The sequence below is a fragment of the Balaenoptera acutorostrata genome, chromosome 1, assembly GCF_949987535.1.
Source record: "Balaenoptera acutorostrata chromosome 1, mBalAcu1.1, whole genome shotgun sequence".
Classification (NCBI taxonomy): Eukaryota; Metazoa; Chordata; class Mammalia; order Artiodactyla; family Balaenopteridae; genus Balaenoptera; species Balaenoptera acutorostrata.
This window is the reverse complement of record NC_080064.1, coordinates 27,572,629-27,594,783: the sequence shown is the minus strand read 5'-3', so window position 1 is coordinate 27,594,783 and position 22,155 is coordinate 27,572,629. Positions and strand designations below refer to the sequence as shown.

The window sequence follows — 22,155 nt, the reverse complement described above, 5'->3', positions numbered from 1 at the left end:
GATGATACCTATTTTCTATATTCCATATCTTCTGTCTTGGTCTACCCGCTTGTCTTCGTAGGGCACAGAGCTTCCTGACAAAGGTGCAAGGAGGCAAATTTTTTGAGACTCTGCACATCTGAAAACATCTTCATTCTACCTTCACAGATAGGAGTTTAGTTTTCGAATTTTCCATTAAAAGCCATTTCCACTCAAAGCTGTGACAGCTTTGTCCCAGGATCTTCTAGGTTCCAATGTTACTGTTGAGAAATCTAATGCCATTCTCATTCATGAACATTTGTATCTGAGTGGGATTTTCTGAAAACCTTAGAATCTTGCTTTAACCCTGATATGCTGTAATTTCATAATGATATGCCTTGATGGAGATCTTTTTCATTCATTTCTCTGAGCACGGGTCTGGACCCCTCAATCTGGGGAATTTTCTTATGTTTTTCTATTGATACTTCCCTCCTGTCTCTTTTCACTGTTCTGCCTAGAACTCCTATTAGCCAGATATTTGGTCTCCTGGACTGAGCTTCTCATTTTCTTACCTTTTATCTCCTATAATCCATCCCTGTGTCTTTTAAAAATTCTCCTTTCCAGAAGATCTCTTTGATGTTAGCTTCCAACCCTTTCCACTGAAAAAATTAAATCAGCTATCACTGTTTTAATTTCAAAAGCACTTTTCTGTTCTGATTTTTAAAAATAATCATAAGGCATATTGTCTTATTTTTAAAATAGAGTAAGGCTTCTCTTAGCTCCCTGAGAATGTTATGCTCTCTCTTTTTAGTTCTTTTTTTTACCTTTGTTTTCTGTTTTTGTCTTTTGGCCACGCTGAGGGGCTTGCAGGATCTCAGTTCCCTGGCCAGGGACTGAACCCAGGCCACAGCAGTGAAAGCCCAGAATCCTAATCATTAGGCCACCAGCGAACTCCCTTACCTTTGTTTTGATCTGTGCCTTTCTTGTTGGAGATTGTCCATTTCCATTAAACATTAAGTCTTTAAAAGTTGATTGGAAGCTCTTTGTGAAAGGGCATAATTGTAGGGTAATTTTCATTGGTACCTCCAAGTGCCTTTGGGGCATTTCATTTTCTTCAGGGAACCCTCCAAATTCCTGCCTCTTGTGTAAAGTCTAGCTGCTGGCCTTGGGTGTGGATGTGTATTTCACTTAATGCCCATTTTCCATCAGTACCCTCATCTCCACAATCCTTATACATGGTCTGTATGTTTTTCCAGAGAAAGTTCCTCCTATCTATCTCCTATAGAACTGCCTGTGGCCCCTGGCTTTGTGGGGCCAGGATAGGAGATACTTCTTATAACAGCCCCTTGTTTTCATCTCTCTTCAGCCCCATCTTCCCTCCTCAGCATCTGGCACCCCCTGAGGACTTCAGGCTCTGCAGGGGAAAATGGTTTGCTTCTTGTTGATTGGCAGGCATTTCAACGTGATCTTCCCCTCCTCTGCTAAGGCATTACCATTCCTCCACCACACTTCTGCCCTTTTATATAGCAGATGAAATTGCTGGCTTCTCCTAATTTCATTGAGAATGGAGTTCGTATAGATGTTTTTACTCTCCTTCTTACTTGGGGGTAAATTTCAAGAGAAAAGGGGCAGAAACATCTTCACCATCTTGAAACCACAAGTGTACATGAAGTATACATTAAGCCTCTATTAAGACTACATTATCCTTTAATCCTCAGAACTATTAACATTACCATTAGTAGAACTGAGGTTCAGAGAGGTTAAATTCTCTGCCCAACATCAGAGTTGGAAAGCGGCTAAGAACCCTTGTCTGGACAAGGGCAACTCCCTTGTTCTCTCCTGCCCCCAAGCACTCTGAGATCCAGAGAGGGTGGTAAACTATGGCCCAGCCTGGGTTAATACCTAGAGGTACAACGTGAGGAAGTCCTTTGGGGAACAAAAGAGCTCTTGCATTGGTGAGAACTTCTAACCAGTGTCTCTCAGTCAGTGGAGAGTCTAGACTGTTAACCAAGGATATCAACAAGAAACACGATGTGCTAGAAGTGGGGTGAGCCTTGGGGAAAGGTGCTGAAGAACTCAGGGGAATATCTTAGACTTAGACCATGGAGAAAGGAGAAGGCATAAGTCCTAAGAGAACTTGGGAGAGAAATTGGTTTCCAGGGACCCAGGAAGAAAGGCCAATTGTGTCACACTGTGAAGGCAAGAGAAATGCTCTTGTGAGCCCTGGACTTAAGCTCATCCCAAGACACTGGTGACTTACAGAGCCCTAGCCTCTCACTGCAATCAGGATTGGGCTCCTAACGTTCCCCAGACCTAGCCCTCACTGGTCTCAACTTAGAACTGACAATGTTGGTCCATCTGTATGTGCATGGCTCATTTTTTAGACCCAAGAGGAGGTCCTTACATTAAACCTCTGTTTAATTTCATCTTATGATGGTTTGCCAGAGGATAGCACATGAGTTTCATTTCATAGACTGTCCCTGATCAGTGATGGCTGCCTGGACCACCATAGGGAGAATGATTCTGTGACTTTGTCCAGGCTCAGTGGATCAGCTGCTTAATGATGCCTGCCATGGGTGTCGAATAGGAGAATTACGGTATATGTGTATCACTGACTCAGGCCATCTCCTCTTCCCAGATTTGTGTCCTCCATTAATGTGATCAAGATGCTCTCAATGTCCTCATTGAAGTCACTGATAAAAGCTGATTGAGAATGATCCAGGGACAGTGCCATTGGGGGGCAGTTCTGAGACTGACCTCTAGCTTGGCATGGATCTACAATGACTGGCTATAGTCTATCACATTCAGGATTATTTTTAGAATTGACTTTCAGGCCACTTTTTTCCATCTCATGTCCAAGAGAGACTTCTTCTGTAACCGCCACCTGGATAGGGCAGAGCAGGATGCACTTCTTTTACATCAATTCCAGAGATGCATAAACTGGGCTATTGAGAAGTGAGTGGATCACAGAAGAGAAGAGGTAAGCCCTCAAGTGTATAATCCCTGGGATCCCTTATTTACAGAGCAACCCTTGGAGGACTGTAGCCCGTGGTGTCTCTTCATGTCCTCAGTAAACTTTGAGCCTCATGGGGGAAAAAGGAGCAGTGAAGTTCACGCGGAACATTGCAGAAAGTAACAGGCACACTCCATTTCAAGCAGCTCATACTTTTATCAGAAAATACAAACTTTCTAAATTAAGTGTCTTACGTCTATTTTACCAACAACAACAAAAGCAAAAATCACTCATGTTAGCTAAATACAGATGCATATGTGGATGAGCAAGTGAGTATGAATCCGAGGGGGCTGTGTGCAGCCTGTGCTGTGTGTGAGGGCGGGCTGTGTGTGTGTGTGTGTGTGTGTGTGTGTGTGTGAGTGTTGGTCCATGGATGCATCTGGCCTTGCTGTTTTCTGTCTGTGACCTGGTCGGAACCTTGGCTTTCCAAACTTCATACCAAGCTGTTGCAGAATCCAGAATTCCAGAGCCCTTAGCCCTGCTCCAAGGGCTAAGGTAGGAGGAGGGAGATGAGAAGGAGATCTAAAAATTTATGCCATTCCCACTAGAGGAAAAATAGGGGCTGTTCATCAGGGGCCCACCGGATGTCGAGCCGAACCTGGAGGAGAAAGAAAATGACGTTGTGATAGAATTCCTGATGTCGGCAGAGATATTAGGGAAAGTAGTATATGAATTTTGGGGCTGTCAAAGACTGGGAAGATCATGACAGGCTTGGAAGCTGAAAGCTTTAGCAATAATGTAAAAAGTTTTGGCTCTGGGAAAATCAAATATTGAAATGATACAGTTGGAAGACAATAAAGAGTTTCTTCTGCCACTTCCTTAGGTCAGGAAGGCCCTGGCAGCCTGTAGGGGCTCTTTCCACCCAGCCTATGCTCTCTCCATATCCAAGACCAAAGACTAGGGAGCCTCTCTGGATCTAAGCACCTCACCTGTGGGCCTGTAGCCCCTCTACCTGCCTTAGAGGACCATGTGTGTCCCTCAGGAAATTCCACAACATCAGAGAACTCATCGCCACGTCCTAGGGTGAGATCTCAGAGTCCGGACAATCCCAGGGTTCCTGATCCCCTTCTCAGCACCAAGCTAGATCAGACCCTCCATTTCACACCAATCTGGCAAGTAAGCACTGAGGCATCCCTTACTGCCTGGAACTCTGCTAGACCCTCAGGGAAGGAAGTGCCGAGAAGATTTAAGCATCACCCTCCGAGAGCAGAAAAACACACCCTTCTGCTTTTTCTCCCTGGCACACTGCTAATTCATACTTCAAAAGAGAGTTCAAAAGCCATCTCCTCTGTGAAGCCTTCCCCAACCTCTCCAGATGGAATCATTTACTCACACTTGGGATCCTACTGCAATTTTCTTTCCCCATCTGCTAGGATACTTTGAATGAATGGAACAGAGCTCAAGACAAATTGCGGCAGAGCAAATGGCTAGATATAGTCTAATCCAGGGATTCTCAGTCACTTTTCAGCTGGGCCGAAGCATATTACAGAAGATGCTCACGTTCGTGGCGCCCTCCCATGAATTGATGAAACAAAAAAAGGGGGGGAGGGGGAGAAGCGATGGGAACGAACCAGTGCATTAATTTGTAATCCTTCAGCTGGTACGTGTATCTGTTGCTCACTGTGAGCAGTCGCGGACAAGCGAGGCTTTGGGTTGTTTGATCCCTTCTCACAAAAATAAACTTCATGAGAGCAGGGACACTGTTCGGACTGTTCACCATCTGACACTCAGCACTCAGGCCAGGACCTGGCACTAGGTAGGTGCCCAATAAGCCATTAATGTCAGTGGTAACCCCACCTCTTCTTCTCTTTTTCAAAAATCATATTGGAAAAGAAACGATTCAAAGTGATGTTATTATAAGGACACTCTGAATTCTACTCTGATTTATAAAATAAAGGCTGTAACCCATACTCGAGTATTTAATAATTACCGGTAACAAATTACTCATGACACACACCTTGTATCTGATTGCCACACCCCACACATCTGAGCCCTTCATGATGAGAAATTCTGATCAGATCAACTGCCAAGGGCATGGTCTAGACAGGATGTAAACTAGAGGGCCAGGAAGACAGGTAATCCATGTGGACTATAGTTATCCAGGAATGCTTCCTGGAGGAAGAGGAGGGGCTAAAACTGCCTCACGAGCATGGTGAACGGTCCTGGTTTGCCTGGGACAGTTTCTACGCTGTCCAGTAATAATTCCAGTGTAATTATCATTTGTGTTCTTTTTAACTCTCAGACTTATTGTTCTTTGGAAGGTACATGGTATTGTTATCCTGCCCTGATGGATGTATGCAAATGGACTTGGCAGAGGGCAGGAAGGGCTCCCCTCCTCCTTCCCTGAGAACACCGAGGCCACCTACTCCTTCCTCTCCCACCTCATACAGTTTAGTCTCTTGGTTCCTGACCCAGAGGAAGCACTGAGGCCCCTGGTCTCCCAGACTAAACTCTCCACCTACGCCCTTGTACCCCTCCCCGACCCAGGCAGCCTCTCCTGGACCTTGTTGCATCCAGCACAGCTGGTAAACCTCAACACCACCCCTGTGCCCAGTGTTCTCTACATTCCATCCTAGAGTGCCCAGGTTTTCTTGCCATACTGTCATCCCTCCCTCTCTTCTCCTGGCTCCCTGACTCCACACTCTCCTGCTTTTCCTCCCACCCTTTAGATCCTTTGCTGGTGCCTCCCCATCTCCTCAACCCCTCTACATGTTGGAGACCCAGGGCTCAGTCCTTGGGCCTCCTCTCTTTTCTATGTACATGTGCTCCCGGGGCAATCTCATCCCACCCCATGCCTTTAAATATCATCTATATGCTAATGACTCCCAAATTTATATTATCAGCCACCACTTCTCCCCTGAGCCCCAGACTCAGATATCCACCTGCCTATCAACTGCGCCACACATGTGTCTAACGGGCATCTCAGATTTCACATATGCAAAGCCAAACACCTGATCAACAGATCCTTGCTCTCATCATCTGGACCCTGGTATTCTAGCATTGCCAATCATCTGGACACTCCAGTCAAAAACATAGGAATCACGCTTGACTCCCCTCTTTTCCTCATTCCACATCCAACCATCATCAATTCCCATCAATTCTACCAAGAAAACAAATGCTCCACATCTTTTCTCTTACCTCCTTCCCATGGTCACTGCCCTAGTCTACGCCACCAGCACCTCTTGCTTGGATAGCTAAAAAGGCTCCCATCCTGGTCCCCTCCATCAGCTCTTACCCATCAGCCCACTCTTCATATGTCGGTCAACACCATCTTCCTTACACGGAGAGTTAGAACATTCACGGCCTCCCGCTGTTCTTCCTTCCCTCGCCTCCCAGGTCCTCTCTAGTCCGGCCCTGCCACCCCTCCGATTTCAATTCTGCCCACTCTCTCTCCTCCACTCACTGTGCTCCAGCTACATTTCCCACCGCGGGGCCACTGCACTTTCAATTCTTTCTGCCCAGAGCGCTCATCACCCATATATACACATGGTTCATTCTCTCGTTTTATTCAGATCTCGGCTCAAGAGAGGTCCCTTATTCCCTCCCCGCTTATCCCTTGCACCTGACATGTATGATGCTTATTTACTTCCGTATTGTCTAGTTCTCCTCCTGGAATGGCGGGAGTAAACACTTTGTCTTGTTCACTCCAGTAACCAGTGCCTAGAACAGTGCCAGGCACACAGAAGATGCAACAAACATTTTTTGAATGAACGAATCATCCCTTTGGGGGACACGGGCCTCGTTTTTCCGACCTCACTTTCCTGGTCTTTCCACCCTCTCGGGCCGCCATTGCACCCATCACTCTCCTCCTTCGCGCACGGTGTCCCCAGCTGGCTGCAGGCTCTCTCCCACTTCTGAGGCTGCTCCTTCCTCAGTCTCCTGCTCACTCCTTTCCCCCTCCTGCCCCTCTGAAGACAGCCGGAGACCAGGTCCCAGCCCTCGGCTCGCACTGCTCCCAATCAGTGCTCCCCCGACCGCTGACTGCTGAGAACTTGGGACCACGCGGCCTCCCAAGGACAGCAGGTCCTGGCTTCTGCAGTAACTCTCTCTTCCCTCGAGCCCAGAGTCACAGCATGGAAGGGGCACGTCTGCTGGCCTGCAGGTAGGCTGTCTGCCCTCTGCAGTCTCATCTACTCTCACCTCCGGGGAGGTGAGAACCTCTCTTACAGACCCTGCAGTCACCTCCAGACTATGCCCTCTCTTCCCTCCTGTTTCTCTCCCCTCCGGTCCATCAATTCACTCCAACGTTCACAAATCTGCATGGGATCCCCAGGCCTACCAGTCAGAGCCTTTAATAATCCAAGCCCAGACTCCCTTTTCCTATTTTCCACCTTGTTCAGGGATAAATCTAATACCTCAGCCAGATGCCTTTATTCCTCAGGCCTCAAGCCCACCACGCACCTTCCCACCCGAGGGCCCTGTTCCCCCAGTCGCTGCTCGCTGGACCCTCCCCATCCTGCAGCTCTCATTGTCCACCCAGCAGGGATCCTCCCTCCGTCCTCGGGACACTTGGATGGTCTTCACTTTGTCACGGCATTAACATCGTTGTGCCCCCTCTCATCCACTCTCATCTCTGAAGGGAGGAACCATGTCCTATTCATGGACGGTGCCCCACAGGCTAAATTCACCGTAACTATGTGAACTGACACAGCGCTTTCCAGGCTGCATTGATGTAACACACCATGATATGCTCTACAAGAAGAGGGAAAAAAGGAGAGGAAGGAGGGAGGAAGGGAGGGAGGGAGGGAGGGAGGAAGGGAGGGTGGAAGGGAGGAAAGAAGGGAGGGAGGAAGGGAGGGGTGGAGGGAGGAAGGAAGGGAGGGGTGGAGAGAGGGAGGGAAGGAAAGAAGGGAGGGAGGGAGGGAAGGAAGGAAGGAAAGAAGGGAGGGAGGGAGGGATGGAGGAAGGGAAAGAAAATGAGAAAAAAAAGAAAGAAGGGGTCATGGGTTTTATATTCAAATGACACTATCGACCAGCTTCTTGAATGTTCTCCATGAACCCTAGTAAATTAAATAATCTGCAAATTCCAGCAGTTAAGAAATCTGTTTATCTTTGTTTCTACCTTTCTTTTCCCAAACAGATCTGACTATGGAAACCTCTTTCCAGCATTTATCCCTCTATCAAGACATTCATGGGAAACACCGATTGAAAGGGTCCGAGCCCAGGACACCCGGCTGACACTACAGTGCAGGGCTGTGATGGGGAGGAAGGGAATCTGTGTCAGGCTGGGGAGTTTGGTCCTAATCCTGTAAAGGGAGGTTCTCAGACTGGAGCCCACGTTCCCCGGGATATGCCTGGGACACCTGGATTCTCAAGACTGACACAGCACCACCCGCCTTGCAGAGCATCAGTAATGAAGGTTTGGTGGGTGGGAATGAGCCGCTGCGTGTTGTTACATTGAAACAACAAACACCAATTTCTTGCTGACCGGCATGAAAAGTCTGTATGGAACTGTCAGCTAAAATGTTGAGTTTGTGTTGGCTGTTGGCTGTTGGCTGCTAAGCTCCTCTCCTCTGCTGTTTGGGGTATTTTGGGGGAAAAGTGTGAGCAGCCTGATAAGCAGTGAGAAGACCTTCAGCAGGGCCGGTTGCGAACTCACTGGGCTGTTGGAGGAATTAGCCTGGCAAGGAGCTCAGGAGGCAGTAAGTGGGGGAAAGAGCTATAAGAAGATTACCTGGCCGTGGCCTGCTGGAAACCAGGCAAATGGGGAAAGGCATACGCGTCCCGCTCCACTACCTGCCACCTGCCATGGGTGGTGCGCTCATCCACTACTGACCACGCAGCTGCATTTCTGCACCAAGCTGAGGACCCCAGCCCCGACTGGGCCTGCCAAAGGGCACCCCCCCACCCAGGCCCAGATCAGGCTCACCTCCACATCCGCTCCACCCGGGACCCACAAGGCACAGGGTCTGCCCTCCCCACAGCCAAGGAATATATGTACCAAGAGAGCAGCAGTGAGGCCCAGCGCGCCCACCTCTCCTCTCTAGCAGCTTTCGGGATACGAGGTGAATTTCCAGTGTGGGCTGAGGACTCACCCATACGCCTGGGGGAAGGGGTACTGCAGCCCATCTCCTGCCATGGGGGGAGGGTCTCGGGGATTTCTGGCCAGCTTCTGAGCTGTCCTCTGAGGGTACGGATAGTTGGACTGGACGAAGGGGACGTAGCTCAGCAGGGGGTTGTAGGAAGAGCGGAAAATCTGCTGTCCCATCTGCTGTGGGTTGTATGGCGTCACCTGCGGGGCAGAGAGGAGACAGGGGCTAGAGGAGAGGACAGAGGTCCAGCAGAGCCCGCTGCCACTAAACTTCACAGTCCCCCAGCCCTGAGCCTAAGCTGAGCCCCCACTCCTCAGCCCCCGTGCCCCTCAGTCACTGTGGGGTGCATAGAAGGCAATGTGTCGGACGGGGAAGAAGCACAAGGCTCAGCTTCTATATGTGAGACTGGTAAGTTATTTAATTTATCTGAGTCTCAGTTTCCTTATCCATAAAATGGGCAAATGCTATCTCCATTGTATGGGGACTGAGTCAGCTGATATAAGTAGAGAGACTGGCACATAATAAATAGCAAAGGAATATTATTTCCATTATTGCCATTCTCTTCTCTGTCCCCTGCCTTACCCTCAGTCCATAACCATCTCAAAAGCCCCTGGTTCATTTTTTTTTTTTTTAATTTATCTATTTACTTATTTATGGCTGTGTTGGGTCTTCGTTTCTGTGCGAGGGCTTTCTCTAGTTGTGGCAAGCGGGGGCCACTCTTCATCGCGGTGCACGGGCCTCTCACTATCGCGGCCTCTCTTGTTGCGGAGCACAGGCTCCAGACGCGCAGGCTCAGCAATTGTGGCTCACGAGCCCAGCTGCTTTGCAGCATGTGGGATCTTCCCAGACCAGGGCTCGAACCCATGTCCCCTGCATTGGCAGGCAGACTTTCAACCACTGCGCCACCAGGGAAGCCCCCCCCCCCAGTTCATGTTTAAGTCTTTTACAATCTCAGTAAAGGTTGTTGGGATTTATACATCCCTGGCTTCGAGCTCAGGATCTCAACAGACCCCAAGTCCAAGATAGCTCTGCCCAGTGGAAGTTCCTGTGATGGATGATGGAAATCTTCTGTGTCTGTACCACCCAATATGGTAGCCACCAGACACAAGTGGGGCTATTGAGCACTTGAAATGTGGCTAGTGGGACTGAATTTCAAATTTTACTTAGTTTTGATTTCCATGTAAATAGCCACACGTGGCTGGTGGTTATGGTACTGGGCAGTGTGAGTGAGGAGAAAGGCCAAATGGGGGCGCTGGGATTCAGCTCAAACCCTAAGAAAAGTAGGAACTCATTGGGTTTCTGAGACCACCTGGATCAGACCCCGACCAAGAAGCAGGGCTCATACTATCTTGCCCCTGATGAGGCAGGAACCCCACCTGTCTTATTTACTGATTTATCCTTGGCCCTGAGACGGTGCCTGTCACACAGCAGCTGCTCGAAATATATGTTAAATGGATAAGTGCAAGAAAGAGAGAGAGAGGAGGAGGAGGGAGGAAAGAAGAGACTGCTAAGTGTCAGCCTGAATGTCTAAAATGACAGGGAGCTCATTACATCATGAGCGCTGTATTCCACTACTGACAGCTCCAAATGTCTTGTGTGGAGCCGACATCCATCCTCCTGTGTGTTTCAGTCAAAACTCGGGAAATTTCTGGATTTCCACTTTAATAGCAAGTCTGTAGTCCAAGCTGCTCAGGGGTTCAGCGTACTGACTGCCCTTTCTCACCCTGCACACGCTTATCTAATTTAAAAAGATGACAAAGGCCAGCGCTTATGAAGTGATAACAGGGGTGTGCCAGGCCCTTCATGTGGATTCTCTCATTTAAACGCCACACAGCGCTGTGAGGTAGGACCATTAGGATCCCCATTCTCGAGACGAGGAAACAGGTTCAGAGAAGTTAAGCAACTTGCTCAGTAAGTGTTTCAAGCGTCTTGAGTTTTGTTGGGATCCCCAGTGTGGCAAGCCCAGAGCCCATGGCCCTGGAACGCACCGCTATGCGTGCTCCCTCTGGAAGCCTGAGCCCCTCCCTCCGGGCCCTCCCCATCTTTCCCCCAGTGGACAGGTAAGATCTGGTGACACTAGACCTGGGCACCAAACCCCCAAGAGGGTGAGCTGAAGGTCAGAAAGTGCCAAGAGCTCACACAGAGAACCCAGGAAGGCACCTCCCAAGAGAGACACCCGAGGGTCAGCGTGGCAGAAAAAAAAAACACCTTGGTTTTCACAGTGAGGGGACAGTCTTGGACCTGGGAGGAAACTGACATGAAAGGGAAGATACGGGTCCTAGAGCTTATACAAGCTTTATGCAAAACTGTATCCTAACTACATGTCACGGATAAAACGCATAAAACAGAGCTGGGTATAGGGCTCTGGAACCATCTCCAAGATGTCCTCTTTGCTGACAAAAGCAATGATAGAGCAGTGTGCCCAGAATGCCACATCTGTATAAAAATGCTTGTATAAATAGATATCACTGGAAGGATACCTAAGAAACCAATCACAGTGATTGCCTCTAAGACTTTAAAAATTTTGTACCAGGTTTTTCTATTACTGTTTCAAATATATGCATTTACATAACTTTGTCTAAAAGCATTCACTTTGGAGCTAGGTGGATGGAATCACTGCTCGTAGGGTGGAGGGGATGAGACTGAGATTCTGTGAGCCTGAATGCCTCATCTCAACTTCACCTCAGAATGCAAAAGCTCCTACTGCTGAAAGAGCAGTCCTGGCCCACATAAGAAAGTAACCTACACTTATGGGCCCTTCTCTACCTTCTGGAACATTCTAACATCCTTCAGAGGTCAGAGGTGCAGTTTGCAGAGAAAGGGTAGGGCTCCCCGGGGAGAGAGGAGAGGCGGAGGAGTCTGTGGGTTTGATCTGTCCACCTGATTGTGGGGTTGCAAGGCCAGCCTGAGAATGTAGCTGGTCCTCAGCTCCCTTCCTCACACCCCCATCCCTGCCCCTAGATACTCAGAACCTCTGAAAGTGTTGTTTTGTGTTTTGTGTGTGTGTGCGTGGGCCCACACGCATGCAGCTTGGCATGCACGTCTATAACTGCATCTTTATTTGTGTCTGGGTGTGTGTTTGTATTTTTGTCTCTGCTGCTTTATTTTGATACCGTATTTTTGTGTGTCTGTATACAAGAGGCAGTAAGGCACAGCTATTGGGAACATGGACCCTGAAGCCAGGTGGCTCAAGGTCAAACCCCAAGCTGCCATTGTGTTACTGTCAAGTAGATATTGACCCCCGACCTATCCATGGGAGTAGAGGGTGCAGATTCAGCTAACAAAAATATATAACACCCAGTTAAATTTGAATTTCAGATAAACAGCAAGTTTCTGTTTTTTTTTTAGTATAAGTATGGTCCATGTAGTATTTGGGACATAGCTCTGCTAAAACGTTATTCACCATTTATCTGAAATTTAAATTTAGCTAGGTGTGTGGTATTTTAACTGACAAACTGACATGGAAGGGATATGACTCCCAGCTCCACTGATGCTGGGCAGGCCTTGTGATTTGCTTTGGCCCGTGGAAGGCAGGTGTACATTATCACGTCCCAGCTCTGAGCTGAGCCCCTCAGAGACACTGGGCGTTTCTGCACAGCCCTTCCGCCATCCAGCATGGCAGGAGCAAAAGTGACTGTATCTTCAGCACAGGCCCAAAAGGGGGACACGTGAAACAGGCTTGAACCCAACCCCAGTCCTGCTCAGCCAACCTGCAGACCCGTGGGTAAAAAAGTAAAGCCTCTGAGACCTTGAGGCCATTTGTTGCCACAGTAAAAGCTAACTTATGTGTTAACTGTATAATGTTGGACAAATTAATCTCTCTTAGTTTCCTCATCTCTAATCTATAAGGTAGATTATAGGGTAGTTCTGAAGGTGAAATTAATGCGGGTAAGGCCCTTAGAGAAGGGCCTGGCACACAGTAAGGGCTCTGCAAGTGCCAGCTGGTATTATCACCTGGGGACACTGGTTTGGGTCCACACGCATGTTGGTGTTTCTGTCTGTACTCTGAGGTCAAGCACGGGCTGGAAAGTGTGGCTGGTGACCAGCTAGACAAAGACAAGGGAACAGACATCCTTCTGACCTGAAGGCCTTTGCGGAGCTGAGACAGAGGCGAGGAGGTCAGCTACTCACCTGTCGGGAGTAACACCCCAGCTGGGGGTGCAGGGTCTGCTGGTAGGGCATCCTGGCCGCCCGCTGTGGGTACAGGCCCTGGGGAGAGAAGGGGGAGGCTCAGTGCTGTGGGGCGGTGGGCTCCCAGCCAGAGGACAGCAGCCACTCAACTCAGCTTCCAGCTCCCTTGCCTGGACCTCCAGACACGTTCAAGTCCGTCCCACCACACTACTGGCCAGACCCACCAGCTGCCTAGTCCAGCTGGAATCAGGTCGAGCCAGCACGCCTCACACCACCCAGGAAGCCCCTGGTTAGCAAGATTCACAGCCTTTTTGGTGAATATTTAAGGCAAGAGCTTTAGGAACCCGCCTGCCTCTTGAATTCCAGATCTGTCCCTTAGTGTCTGTGTGACCTCGGGCAAGTCACTTCACCTCTCGGAGCCCCTTTTCCCTTGTCTCTAAAATTATGTGTGTTCAAGCCTGCAAAGCCTGTGAAGGTAGCCAGATGATCTTTGTTGCTGTCTATACCCCTTTCCTAAGTGCCTTTTCCCAAACCCCATTCCTGCCCCAAGACGTGAAGTACCCATGCACGTGTGCTAGCTTGCCTCCATGTTTATTTAAGCACATCTACATGTGTGCTTCCATTTGTGTCTGCAGCTGTGTGTTTCTGTGTACAAATGTGCAACTATGAACCTCGGTGTATTAGTTTTGGTCTCTGCTGCTGTGCATCTCTCTGCCCACACATACACCTGTGTCTGTACCTGATGATGAAGACTGATGTGAAGATAAATGAGTTAATCCATCTAAAGGGCTTAGAACAGTGCAGCACGTAGTAAGGATTCTGCCACCATCTCTCACTGCCACCCCCTGCCCCTGCTGCTCCCACCACTTGAAGAGGCTGCCTGGCAGTTCAGCCCGATGGGAAGTAGAAACTTTACTCACAACTCTGTCCGGGGTGGCCTTAGGTGTCCACGTGTACACACACACACACACACACACACACACACACACACACACACACAGCAGAACCGCCACTGTGGATGGGGTCACCCCATGACCCCTCCAGTCCCAGGCTGCCTCTATCTGCCAATCCAGAGTTACCCTCTAAGATGCAGGTCAAAACCCAAAGCACCCCTCAGACCGTATATCTTTCCAGAAGATTCCATGCCCCAAGACGCTGCCTCCATCCTGGGCTCAGCTTGTGCCAATCATCTAAGTGTTGATGGTTGATGTTGCCCTTGACGACTTCCTCAGAGCCCATGGGCTCCGCCTAAAAGGCTCCGAATCCCTGATGTGGGGTCCTGGGGAAGCCCCCCAGCTCTCTCAGCGCCCATCCCCCATGTCCCCGAGAGAGCGCATCCTTTCAGGGCCCTCCTTGCTCTCTGCTCCCGTGCACCTGCACTTGACCGTGGCCGGGCCTTTCCCACATCCACCAACCCCTTCACCTGAAACCAGTGCACCTGCTCGCCTTTTCTCCAAGCCCTGCTGCCAGGGCAGCCCCACTCACCACCACGACCAGCCTGTGACCCCAGGCGTGGCCTGAACTGGGACAGAGGTGTCAGCCGGATGGAGCCGCCCTGCCTGTTCCCAGCCCCCAGTGGGCTCCAAGGCCGCGTTCTAAGTGTCCCTCCTCTGCTTCACTCCCTCCCCATCATCGCTCAGCTCGGCTTTCCGCAGCCAACTCCCCCAGGGCGCCGTCCTCCCCACACCCGCCTAAGTGAGGCTACCCCTAGGATCCGTGACCCGCCTGTCCCTGCTCTGTCCCGGGGCGGATTTTCAGGAGATGATGCCATATTCATCAGTATGAGCCACACTGTATGACTTGAAGGAGATTTCTAGTTGTTCAAATTGCAATTCTGTAAAATCACAAGCAAGGGTAAATACACATTCATTCCTCTTTGCTTGAGGCCACGGCCTCTTCCTACGTGCCCTCCCTCCTTAATTGGGAGCAGAGTTCCTTTGTGTCAAGCAGCCCAGGAGCCTCCGGAGTTCCCGGGTGCTGGGGACTTAGTCTTCCACGGCTCTGCGTCCGTCCACAGTGGAGCTCTGAGTAAACTGGATTTGGGACTTCATTTTTATTCCTAACACCGAGCAGGAAAAGAGGCTAGGATAGACTGTTCCCCATTTCTCCTCTGTGCCTTCTCAAAGTCTGCTGAGCTCCCTGACACTGTTTCCTAGGAAGATCAGGGCTGAAAAGTAATAAAAACCAATATCTATATCATACTTGAGATTTTACAAAGCCCTTTCCCATGCATGGACTCCGTTAACCTGACAACTGACTCAAGTGTTTGCTGCTGCTGCTGTAATTATTATGAGGCCATTTCATAGGTGAGGAGACCAGGGCTCAGAGCATTTGGCTAACTTGCCCAAGACCACACGGCTTGGAAGCAGCGCAATTCCCTTAAACCCAAGTCTGACGATTCTAAAACCTGCTTTCTTTTTATCATATCAGGCCCCTTGATCAGCCGGCTTGAAGCCTGATGGCATTATGAGATCATGAGGAGCTGGGAGAAGGTAAATTACCCTGTCCCTGTGACCACCTGGGAGTGTCAACGTGTACAGCCAACTTCAGCTGGGCCTATTCAGTGTCTAAACTGCTGCATGGGACCCAGGGGCCCTACCAGCCAGGGCCCTTCTGCCCAGAGGCCCAGGAAGCTCAGAGTCAGCCCTGTGATGCACACATCAGCATCTCTAAAGACAAAGGACTTCATGCTGGAAAAATATGTCCAAATCTCACCCACTCCAAGAGTCAAGTCAGAAGAAGTTAACGTAGCAGAGAGACACTATCCCCTCTTTACAAAACAGACCACTGCAAATTAGCTTTACATGGTGAGCCCTGTGAGTGCATTTGAGAGTGAATCGGTTTACACCAAATAAAATTATGCAATTGTTTCTCTCTCAGGGGTGGGGGGCACACCATGCTGGCTTTTGATTTGTCCCTGACTTGTACTGGACTCCGAGCTTCCTATTCATCTTGGAATCACCTCACCTGAGTCAAGGCCTATCCTCAGTGTGAAGCAAGGGTTTTTTTATTTTAATTACTTAAATGAATGAGAAAATAAATAAATACAGATGAGTGCATCAGGGATTAGGTGATAAACGACTGCACAGCGAGTGAGCAAGCATGGAGGAACATCAGTGAAGGAGTTCGTGAATCAATGAGGACGTGAACAGGGCATTTCTCTTGAGACCTCTGCCATGACAACATATCATAGACATGGGAGGGACGCACTTGGATTTTCCTGTGGATCATGCTTCCTTATGACGTCTCACCCCAGTGGCGGGGTGTGAGGGGAGTGTGGCCACTTGCTCTGTTTAGCAAACAAGAAAAGGCTTGAAAACAAAACTTTGCAGAAGAAAAGAGAGACCATGCTAACCTCCTTTACTTTAGTTCCTGTTTAAGAATCAGGGGCTAAGCCTGGTGGGCCAGCTGAGAGGGGCTTTACGGGGAACAGAGAAGATCTACCTTCTGTGCAGGATGTCTAAGCCGTGAGGCCTGCCGCTCTGTTGTAAAGAAGGAGATGACACGTGGGACCGGAGGGTCGGGGGAGGGGGAGGGGCACAGAGACAGGATGAGTCGATTTTCAGGTGGATTTCCTTCTCTCTCTGCCCCCTCCGAGCTTGGCCAGGCCAGGCTGGGGTAGCAGGTTCCCAGGAGCCTGGTCCTTTCATACACCTGCACACCATTCTGGAAAGGAGCTACGGAGGAGACAGAAGACTGAGAAATCTTAGACACTGAGCACCTTTCCTGGAGGAAATGAGCCCTACCTGAAGGGACTATTTAAGCTCTTGGTTTAGACTATGGTTTAAACCAGAGTGAACATTTATTTGATTTTTTCTTCTACCTATCCAGTGGGTGGCAGCTCTTAAGGGAGATTAAGTTAAATAGACAAACTAAAGAAACTACACTTTCCCTGAATAAATAAGTCTGTGAGTAAAATTTCCCACCGGGCAAGTGTTTCTCCAAGCCATTGGGTCTGGCCCCTCTTAGCTATGAGCCCAAGACCAAGAATGTGTGTCAAGCCATCTTAGCTGGCAGAAGCTAAGATTGCTGGGTTGTAGTTGAAATAAAATGGCCACATAATTTGTCATCTGCACCAGGACACTTGAGAGTGAAAGGGGGTGCAATTAATAATTATGCTGGGACAAAAGACCTGAACTGGGACTGTCCCAAGTAACCTAGGACAGATGGCATCCAACTGTAAAGGAGGTGGTGGGAAACAAGGACTGTGCTGTCATTTTCTCCTGGGAGCCCAAGTACTTCACAGGCCCAAACTAGCCAAGCTCTGGAAGACACAGCACAGAGTGAACGGAAATTCAGACAAAGGAAAATGAGAAATATACACGCACAGGCATGTGCATATGCGCACACGTGTACCGGGTGGTTGGTCTGTTGTGGCCCCGATGAAAAAATTAACTAATGAGTCTATGGCTCTTTGTGAATTAGGCTTCCTGCGAGCCAAGGCTCCTCCGTGGACACAGGCCCAGGACCCGCTCACTCACCTGGTACTGGGGGAAGGTGGAGGGATTCGTGAACACGGGCAGAAGTGGATAGTTCATGTTGAGCCAGAGCGGCTGGTTCACGGTCGCTGAGGTCGAGGTGGTGGCAAAGCGTGGGGTGAAGACATTCCCTGTGTACTTGAGGTTGTTCTTGTCGGCCCCCGTCTCGGGCGGGTTAACTGTAAGTCACAGGAGGGGTAGAGCGTTTCCGTGACTGAGGAAGGGAGAGGCCAGGACGCCCTCTGCCCCATGACTGCCTGAGGGGTTAGTGTTCTCAGAGGTTAGGTCTTTTAAAAGCTCCCAGAGGGTTCTTCAACTTTTGGATGAATTTCCAACTCTAGGGAAACATCGTTAGTTCACACCTTGCCAATTCGGAAGGGGTGAAAATCCCAGCATGGTCTGGCATGGAGCATCTCTCTCCGTCATTCACTAGTAAGGAGGCAGTTTAGCAAGAGGATGCAATAAACCAGATTGCTGGGGCTGTATCTCACCGACTTACAAAACTACGTTCTTTCAAGTGCTTTCGAAAAATCCAGTTTGGTAGAAACAATTGCTATGCCTTTGGAAGTCATTCTTATCAAATTATTAAAGCAACCCCCTGAGGACATGTACTTGGCAACAGTGAGGACCTGGTGCAGGTTGTTGTATGTATGTTGGAATCATTTTTTAAAAAAATACTTAAAAATATTACATAATTCAGTATGATAGGACCCAAAATTAGTCAGAATGAATGAGATGTGATTGAGTTGTTTTAGGATATGGATCCTGGATTCTTTCCTTCTACAATATGCTCTGTGGGCTTATACAGTCTGAGCTGGGGTGTCAGTTTCCCCTTATTGGCACATTTTTGGGGGGAAAGGCAGTTACACTAAAACAGTTGCAGAAGTACAAGGGAGAGAAAGCCGGCACATGAATAATCTCAATGTAGAAATAATCTCAAAGAACGGATTTTTCTTTGGTTTGGGCCACTTGAGGGGATATAAGACATGCTGAGTCAAGGCTATATTCAAACTGACCACCAGTAATGCCCATGTGACCCCTGAAAGTCAACTGCATTTCTCTAGCAATAGTATTCCCTGTAGGGGACACAGGAAATCATTTCCCCCATTTTATGGGACTAGGGAAAGACAGTAACTTGCCCATGGATGAGACAGCCCTTTGATGGCAGAGCCACTCCAGGGACATTTGAGGGTTTCTGAAATCCCTTCCTCTACAGATTTCCTCTGGGCAGGGTCAGCTTACGTTTCAGCTCTAGCCCGTCCACCTCCACTTTGCTGTGAAGCTCCAGCTGTCTGCTTGGGTTCTTGGTGGCCCCAAGGAACTCACAGAGCAGGTTCTTCTTGGCCGGCCAGGCAGGCTTCTTGGCAGGCAGGGCCATGGACATAGAGCCCATGGGGTCACTGCCACCCTCGTTACCACAGGTCTCCTGCCGTCTCTGGGACCACTGACTGAGAAAGAGGCTCTCTTGACCCTTGGTCAGCTGCTTGGCGCCAGGGTTCCATTCTACAGCAGAAGGGAAACTGAGTCAATGACTCTGGAAGGCCAAGTGCTGGATGTGGGGAGCACTGTCTTGTAGACTAAGTGATGGGTCCTCCAGAGCACATCTGAGGCCCCAACCACTCTGGGCTCTATCTCCCAGCAAAGTTCAATCCAAGTTCAATCCCTGAAGGCTTCACTGACCAATGCCCATTATGGTCTCCCCATCCCATGCACACAGGCATGCATTCATCCATTCTTATCTTCTTGCCTTCCATCTACCCATTCATCCTCCCTTCCATCCACCCACTCATCCTCCCTTCCATCCACCCATTCTTCCTTCCTTCCATAATTCCTTTCTTCCTTCCTTCCTTTCAAACTTCCTTCCTTCCAGTTACCTCTCTTTTCTTATCTTCTTTTCTTTCTTTTCTTCCTTCCTCCCTCCTTCCCTGACTTCCTCCCTTCTTCCTTCCTTTCCTTCATTTCTTCCTCTTTTCTTTCTTTTCTCCCTCTTTTTTCCCTCCCTTCCTTCCAACCCTCCATAGGTTGGAAGGTTGGAATACAAAGGTAGTTGGAATACAAAGGTCTCAGATACAATGCTGACTTGGACACAGTTCCTGCCTTCAGGGAGCACCTGGCTTAGTGGGGGGACACAGATTCCTACAGAACACACGTCTGGTCCCTCATCGTGGACTCTCCTCTTGCTAAATCGTCAGAGCGATTTAGCACTCTCGTCAGTGCCAGGCTCTGACCTGAGTCCTGGGGACACTGAGATGAGTCAGAGCCAGACTTGGCCCTGCAGGAGCTCAAAACAAGGAGGAAGAGAGAGACAGACCCAGAAATAGCTCTGGGACAAGGCAGATGGGAACCATGAGGTGACAGAGGGACATCGTGGGAGAAGAAGGTGGCTAAGACAGCTTCTGTCTGAGAGGACCAGAGGGCTTCCAGAAGGAAGGGGGTCTTCAGCAAGGCCTTACACCAGGGGGCTATGGGTGACTGTGGGCAAAGGCACAGAAGCATCGGAGAGACACAGTGAGGCAATGGATGTGGTCAGTGTCAGGCTCAGATCTTTCTCCAAACAGACCGAGTGTCCCCTTAGCGCTAGGACACGGTCTGGACCATCATGGGACCCTCTACAGCCGTGGTTTTCACCCATATTTCCTTTTGAGCAATGGAACTCTTTCTTCCAACAAAATTAAGTATGATGGGGGGATAATACATATATATATGTGTGTGTGTGTATATATATATAACTGCACATATATAATATATATACACATATAAATTTTTTAAGGCATTGCTTGGTTGAAGCAGGGAAGAGGGCCTTGTTCTCAACATCTTCACACCTTCCCCAGCCAGGAGGTCCTGGTCTCCATGGAGCTTGGCTGGGAAATGGCGCTGGACACACAGCAGGCACCTCGGATCTTTCTGGTAGCGGCAGGACCAGAGGACCTGTGCCCAGTATTACCTGTTGGGAGTGGATGTCATCCCACCCACTCTTGGCCCCATTAGCCCACTGGCCTTGGGGCTGAGTCTGGACAGGACAGGGCCTGACCTCCTAGTGCCATCCCAGCAAAGGAAAGAGCTGCTCTAGCCTGAGCCAATTTAGGAGAAAATGACATTTTTATCAAAACATGTCCCTAGAGTCTCTTCCAAGAGTTTGTCTGGTTGCAAGTGTAGCCCCCAGCCCCCTCCCCAGAGGCCCCACACCTGCCATCACACACATACACACCCAGCTGCCTGCAACATGCTTGCTGCTCGCTCATCTCCAAAGCTCCCTCTTCCAACGTCTGTGTACACAGACCCACACACATTCCTGCCTGTCGTTCCTTTGGCTCACTCACACGCACACACAACTACACACAGAGAATGGACGCACACAAACACATACACACGGTCACAATCAGATGCACCCACCCTGCATTTTCTCTAACGAATACGCTCACACCTGCAAAGCTCCCCTTGGCACACCTTTGCCCACACACTTGTACACACATACACACACAAACGGTGGGAAGGTGGAGGGGACAGGACGGCCTCCAGCCCAGCACACTCATCCGACAGAGAGACATCCACGCCTGTCTCCTGCAGAAGGAGGCGGGAGGAACGTCCCCTCTGCCAGGTAGGGCTCCATCCTCTCACGTGTACAGCCCATCGTCCCCAGAGTCCTCGGGCTCCTAGAGGCTGCCCAAGACCCAGAGTCCAGCGTGCTGTCCACAGCTCAGAGCCCTTGGCCTTCCTCCAATGCTCCAGAGCACAGAATGTTCTTTAGGGTGACCGCGTTCCCATTTTCTTAGGAAGATGGATCTGGGCCCTCCCCACACAGGCATCTCTCCATTACCAGTCCATGCTCACAGCTTGGGGGGAATTTTTCTTTTGGTTTTCTCCTAGTGACTGTTGACAGCAGGCAAATGCCACTGCCATCAGTCTGCCTTCTTGGAACCATCCAGTCTGAGTGGCTGGATCGGAACAGGCACAAAATGCAGAATCCTGGGAGTGGGGCGGGGGAAACTTGGGAGGTGGCTGGATTTCCTGGGGACGATGTGAACGCCTCAATTCAGGAGTGGGAATGCACTTTCCTAAAGCCCTGGAGTACCTGGGAACAAATCCCACGGCCAGCAGTCTGCACCGCACCTGGAGAGTTTACACATTCACCCTCCTGCCTCACAGAGAGGGGACCAAGCCTCACGGTTGGAACAGGAGCTTCCATGAGAAGCCAATCAAATTTCCCTCCTATCCAGCTTAAAGTCCCCACACTGCACTGTCACCCTGGACCCAGCGAGGATAAACGTTCCCTTCAGTGTACTCTGGGTGCCTGTGGATTTAAAAACCCAATCACTTACCAAATGGGCCTCTCCCTCTTCCCAAACCACATTGGGTTCAGAGCCACTGTATCTGCTTACAGAACCTGTGCCCTGTATACGGGCATCCAGCAGAGGAGGCCTGTGGGGACTGAAAACAGCCCGTACCGGGGGACTGTGCTCACCAGCGAGGCCACGTTGCCCTACTTTGCACAAAGACGTTGCAGGTGCCTGCTGCAGCCCGGTAAGTTGTTTCTTCCCCCGCG

At 49.7% G+C, this 22,155-nt stretch overlaps 1 protein-coding gene across 1 annotated transcript in view; it reads right to left on the bottom strand.

The window, feature by feature from the left end:
• Positions 1-3,493: 3,493 nt before the first annotated feature.
• C1H1orf94 (chromosome 1 C1orf94 homolog) overlaps positions 3,494-22,155 on the bottom strand; it is a 36,132-nt gene continuing 17,470 nt past the window's right edge. Inside the window, exons 3-7 of the mRNA XM_057534269.1 lie at positions 18,855-19,115; positions 17,616-17,791; positions 13,135-13,212; positions 9,007-9,203; positions 3,494-3,569 (exon numbers count right to left, since the gene is read on the bottom strand). Coding sequence (XP_057390252.1) covers positions 3,494-3,569; positions 9,007-9,203; positions 13,135-13,212; positions 17,616-17,791; positions 18,855-19,115 — 788 coding nt within the window. The remainder of the gene's footprint in view (positions 3,570-9,006; positions 9,204-13,134; positions 13,213-17,615; positions 17,792-18,854; positions 19,116-22,155) is intronic.